This window comes from Orycteropus afer, unplaced genomic scaffold (genome assembly GCF_000298275.1).
Source record: "Orycteropus afer afer isolate SDZICR_OR568_19922 unplaced genomic scaffold, OryAfe1.0 scaffold00310, whole genome shotgun sequence".
NCBI classification, from domain to species: Eukaryota; Metazoa; Chordata; class Mammalia; order Tubulidentata; family Orycteropodidae; genus Orycteropus; species Orycteropus afer.
Window position 1 is genome coordinate 1,557,064 of NW_006921897.1, and position 5,632 is coordinate 1,562,695.

At 40.7% G+C, this 5,632-nt stretch overlaps 1 protein-coding gene across 1 annotated transcript in view; it reads left to right on the forward strand.

Moving 5' to 3' along the window:
* ATP11C (ATPase phospholipid transporting 11C) overlaps positions 1–5,632 on the forward strand; it is a 134,298-nt gene that overhangs the window by 65,940 nt on the left and 62,726 nt on the right. Inside the window, exon 19 of the mRNA XM_007951727.1 lies at positions 3,774–3,948. Coding sequence (XP_007949918.1) covers positions 3,774–3,948 — 175 coding nt within the window. The remainder of the gene's footprint in view (positions 1–3,773; positions 3,949–5,632) is intronic.

A 5,632-nucleotide genomic window follows, 5' to 3' on the forward strand; every position in this document is an offset into this window, starting at 1 on the left:
GTACAATGATGCCAGTGATAGGATAATATCCATACACCTACAAGGAAGAGCAGTTAATACTACTGTTCAAATTTACACAACAACCACTAAAGCCAAAAATGAAGAAATTGAAGATTTTTACCAGCTTTTGTGTAGTCTGAAATTGACCAAACATGCAAACAAGATGTATTGATAATTACTGGTGATTGGAATGTGAAAGTTGGAAACAAAGAAGTAAGAGGTAGAAATGATGTTGGAGATGGCATGATAGAATTTTGCAAGACCAACAACTTATTCATTGCAAATACCTTTTTTCAACAACACAAATGGCGAGTATACACATGGAACTCACCAAGTGGAATACACAAGAATCAAATTGACTGCATCTATGGAAAGAGGCAATGAAGAAGCTCAATATCATCAGTCAGGACAAGGCCAGAAGATGAGTGTGGAACAGACCATCAATTGCTCATATGCAAACTCAAGTTCAAGCTGAAACAAATTAAAATAAGTCCATATGAGCCAAAATATGACCTTGATTATATCCCACCTAAATTTAGAGACCATCTGAAGAATAGGTTTGATGCATTGAACAGCAGTGACTGAGGATCAGATGAGTTGTGGGATGACATCAAGAACATCATACATGAAGAAAGCAAAAGGTCATTAAAAAAACAGGAAAGGAAGAAAAGACCAAAATGGATGTCAGAAGAGACTCTGAAGCTTGGTCTTGGACAGAAAGTAGCTAAAGTGAGTGGAAGAAATGATGAAATAAAAGAGCTGAACAGAAGATTTCTAAGGACAGCTTAAGAAGACAAAGTATTAGAATGAAATGTGCAAAGACCTAGAATTAGAAAATCAAGAGGGTAGAATATGTTCAGCATTTATCAAGCTGAAAGAATCAAAGACAAAATTCAAGCCTCGAGTTGCACTATTGAAGGATTCTGTGGGCAAAATATTGAATGATGCAGGAAGCATCAAAAGAAGATGTAAGGAATACAGAGTCACTGTACAAGAAAGAATTGGTTAACGTTCTAGCATTTCAGGAGGCTCATATGATCAAGAACCAATGGTAATGAAGGAAGAAGTCCAAATTACACTGAAGGAATTCAGCAAAAAACAAGGCTTTGGGAATTGGCGGAATACCCATTGAGATGTTTCAACAAAGAGGTGCAGCACTGGAGGTGCTTATTCATTTATGCCAAGAAAGTTGGAAGACATTGCCTGGCCAGCTTGACTGGCAGAAATCCATATTTGTACCCATTCCAAGGAAAGGTGATCCAATAGAATATGGAAATTATCAAACCATTAATATCACACACAAGTAAACTTTTGCTGAAGATAATTCAAAAACAGTTGCAGCAGTGTATTGACAGGGAATTTCCAGAAATGCAAGCTGGATTCAGAAGAGAACGTGGAAAGAGGGATATCACTGCTGATCTCAAGTGGATCTTGGCTGAAACCAAAGAATACCAGAAAGATGTTTATTTTCGTTTTATTGACTATGCGAAAGCTTTTGATTGTGTGGATCATAACACAAGTATGGACAACACAGAAGAATGGGAATTCCAGGACAATTAATTGTACTCATGAGGAACCTGTACATAGACCAGGAGGCTGTCATTCCAACACAACAAGGGGACATGGCGTGGTTTAAAATCAGGAAGGGAGTGCATCACGGTTGTATCCTTTCACCATACTTATTCAATATATATGCTGAGCAAATAATCCAAGAAGCTGGACTGTATGAAGAAGAACATGACATTAGGATTAGAGGAAGAATCATTAACAACCTGAGATATGCAGGTGACACAACTTTTCTTGCTGAGAGTAAAGATGACTTGAAACACTTACTGATGAAGATTGAAGACTACAGTCTTCAGTATGGATTATACCTCAACATAAAATGAAAATCCTCACAAATGGACAAATAAACAGCATCACGATAAATGGAGAAAAGATCAAAGTTGTCAAAGATTACGTATTGCTTGGTTCCATAATCAACACCAATGGAAGCAGGAGTCAGGAAATCAGACGATGTATCGCACTGGGCAAATCTGCTTCAAAAGACCTCTTTAAAGTGTTGGAGAATGAAGATGTCTCTTTGAATACTAAGGTGCACCTGACCTAAGCCATGCATGTGAAAGCTGGACAGTGAATATGGGAGACCAAAGAAGAGTTGATGCCTTTGAATTATGGTGTTGGTGAAGAACACTGAAAATACCACGGACTGCCAGGAGAATGAACTGATCTGTTCTCGAAGAAGTGCAGGTGGAATGTTCCCTAGAGGCAAGAATGGCAAGAATGGAGACTTTTTCTTATCTACTTTGATCATGTTGTCAGAAGGGACCAGTCCCTGGAGAAGCATATCATGCTTGGTAAAGTAGAAGGCCAGTGAAGGAGGGGAAGACCCTTAACGAGATGGATCGACACAGTGGCTGTAGCAGTGAGCTCAAGTGTAGTAAGGATTATGAGGCTGGAGTAGGACCAGGCAGTGTTTTCGTTCTGTTGTACATGTGATCAGTAGGAGTCAGTTGCACCTAACAACAGCTTCTCAGGCACACTTTATGTTTTAGGCACAATGTTAAAAGCTTTATGTAATTATTCTCAGTCTTCACAGTAACCCAGTGAGCTGCTCCTCTTTTCTCCATTTTCCAATGATTCCTTTGCACATTAAAGTTTGAGAAGCCTTAAGTTAGGCGAGTGAACCTCTCACTGTGAGATCCTGCAGTGTCTAGTGCTTCTGCTGTGGTGCTTCTCAAAAGACATCCATGAATCCTGGAGCAAAAATTGAATAATCACTGTGGGCTTTTTCCTTAATTGCAAAAGAATAGTTAATTGATAAACTTTTCTCAGTTGTAAGGTTAAATTTGTCTTTATTGGCCCCTGATACCTCTTTGTCCTGACTACACTTTAGAAACAGCTAGACCTGTTGACATTTCGTCGATTCCAACTCATAGCAGCCTGATAGGACAGAATAGAACTTCTCCATCCCCATGGCGTTTTAAAAGCTGTCATCTGTATGGAAGCAGACTGCCTCATCTTTCTCTGGCAGAGTGGCTTGTTGGTTCAAACCACTAACCTTTTGGTTAGCAGCCAAGCTGACCACTGCACAACCAGGGCTCCTTCTAGAATTACCTAGGAGATTTTTTAAACATACCTATATCCAAAGTCTGCCCCCAGATAACTCATTTCATTGGTGTAGGGATGGACCCCAGGCATGGAGAATTTTGTAAAGCTGCCCTGGGATAGCTAAGGTGAGAACCACCCATCTAGTATAAAATGGTACTTACTTAAGGAACATGCCAGTATTGTACTCAATCACATTTGAGAAGCCATTTTCAATTAAGAGGTATTGTCACTCAGGCAAAGCTTTTAAGAGAGGGTCCCCTGCGATTTGTTTACCCTAAAGTCATTTTGTTTGTATATATCCTATGTTGTTTAAGGAGTTTTCAGATTGATCATTTGTCTTCATAGCAGAGTTTGACTGACTGAGCTATAATTTCCAAAATTGTCTTTGAGTTTCTTGTACAAAGGCAGGCCACTCCACCTCCTTTATTTTTATACCATTTAGGAATTGTGGTCATCCACAGGCAGCTTCAGACTCAGAGATGTGCTAGGAAGTTTCACTTGTGCCATTATTTGAGGCAGCTGTTTCATTAGAATTTGCAGGTCAAGGGACCAGATTGTTCACTCTAATCTGGGACCATTCCCTTTGTGGTTAAAAAAAAAAAAAACCAAGACCCTAAGTACAAATGTGTAATAGATTTAAATACTTTTTCCCCCCTTTTTAGAGCATGGACAGAGCACCAGGAATATGGATTAATCATTGATGGCTCCACATTGTCACTCATACTAAATTCTAGTCAAGACTATAGTTCAAACAATTATAAAAGCATTTTCCTCCAGATCTGTATGAAGTGCACTGCAGTGCTCTGCTGCCGGATGGCACCATTACAGAAAGCCCAGGTAACGATGGGTATTAATGAATGTTTCATTCTCGGTGTTTCTGCACACATATGCCCAAATGTTCAGGCTTATTTATTAGCTAGTGCCTAAGGCATTTGACTGCTAACCAGAAGGCTGGCGGTTCAAACCCACCAGCCACTCCTCAGAAGGAGGGTTCGGCAATCTACTTCTGTAGAGATACCACCTCAGAAACCCAAGGAGGGGTCACTATGAGTTGGGTTCAACTCAAAGGCAGTGAGTTTGTTTGTTTTTGTATTGTTACTGCCTAATCTCTTTCCTGACGTCTTCCTCTTTCTTGTCAAACTCAGCAGTCTTCCCTGATTTGAATTTAAAGCTATGCATCATCTTATTGTCCCCTCTAGCTGGCTGTCCAGTTCCTCACCTTCCGAACTTCTCTAATGAGTGGTTGGTGCCTGCTGCCTCCATTCCACTGCTCCCGACTCCCATAGTGCCCTGTGCATCTTTCTTCTCACCCTCTCCCCTGTTGGCTTGCCTGGAGGACAAGAACCTCCTTTTCTGGTCCCTGCACTGTTTTCCACTGCCCTCATCTCTCCACGGCATTGGATACTACTCTTGGTTTCTGTGACAGCCTAGTTCTTCTTCTTTGATAACCTAGTGTCTTTTTATTTTATTTCATCCTCTGTCTTCTCCCTAATTGCCAGTATTCTCTAGGGTTGTCTTCCCTCCACTTTTTACATTAAGGACTCTCTATGTGGATTAGCACATCCATTTCTATAACTCCCATTGATGGATCTCTGGCCATGACTTTCTTGATGTTTACTCTCATATTTCTAGCTCCCTGCTAGACAGCTCCGTAACCATTCCACACTGTCATGTTACATTCTAGTGTCGAAGACAGATTTCTGATTTTCTTCTTCAGGCCAGTTTGTTTTTTCCCTAGTCATCATTATTTCTGTTACCAGTGCCATTTTTCATTTGTTCCCATTGTCTGAAAACTACCTTTGACCCTTCTCTTCTCCCTTGCTCCCTATAAAGTCACCAAGTCCTATTGATCATCCTGCCTTTTGTCATAGTTCTCATTTTGGTGCCATCTTTTTTAACCTGTCACCATCAGCCTTGTCCAGTTGCTTATGACTTTACATACAGACTCCTTTTAGATTTAGTCTCCCTGCTGGTCTCCTTGCTTTCCCCCCCCCCCCCCCCCCCGCCGCCTGTAATCTATTTCCTCACACAATCAAATTAATCTTTCTAAAACACTACTTCCATCATAAATCCTTGCTCAGACACCTTTAGTGGTTTCCTATTCCTTAGGATGAAGGCCAAGTGACTCAGTGATGCACTTGGGGACTACCCTCTTGGACCTTAATGCGTGTCTACATATTTTGTGTCCATTACCAGTTGCTGTCAAGCTAAATCCAACTCATGGAGACCCCATGTGTTTCAGTATAGAACTGTGCTCCATACCACTTCCTTATCCAGCATAAATCCTCCCCTCTTCTTAGTTGTTTTGTGTCCCTTCAGAATGCCATACATACTCAAGCCAACTTCCAAAGTTTTTCTCCTATCATTTCTTCACTTGGAATTCTCTCCACATTCCTCTTGACCTAACAAAAATTTTTACTCAAAATAAAACCCAGCCCAAGGACTGTTTCCCACATACTAGGTTTTCCAACTCCTTCAGCCAGCATTGGTCTGCTTCACCTGGCTTCCTTATGCTTTTATA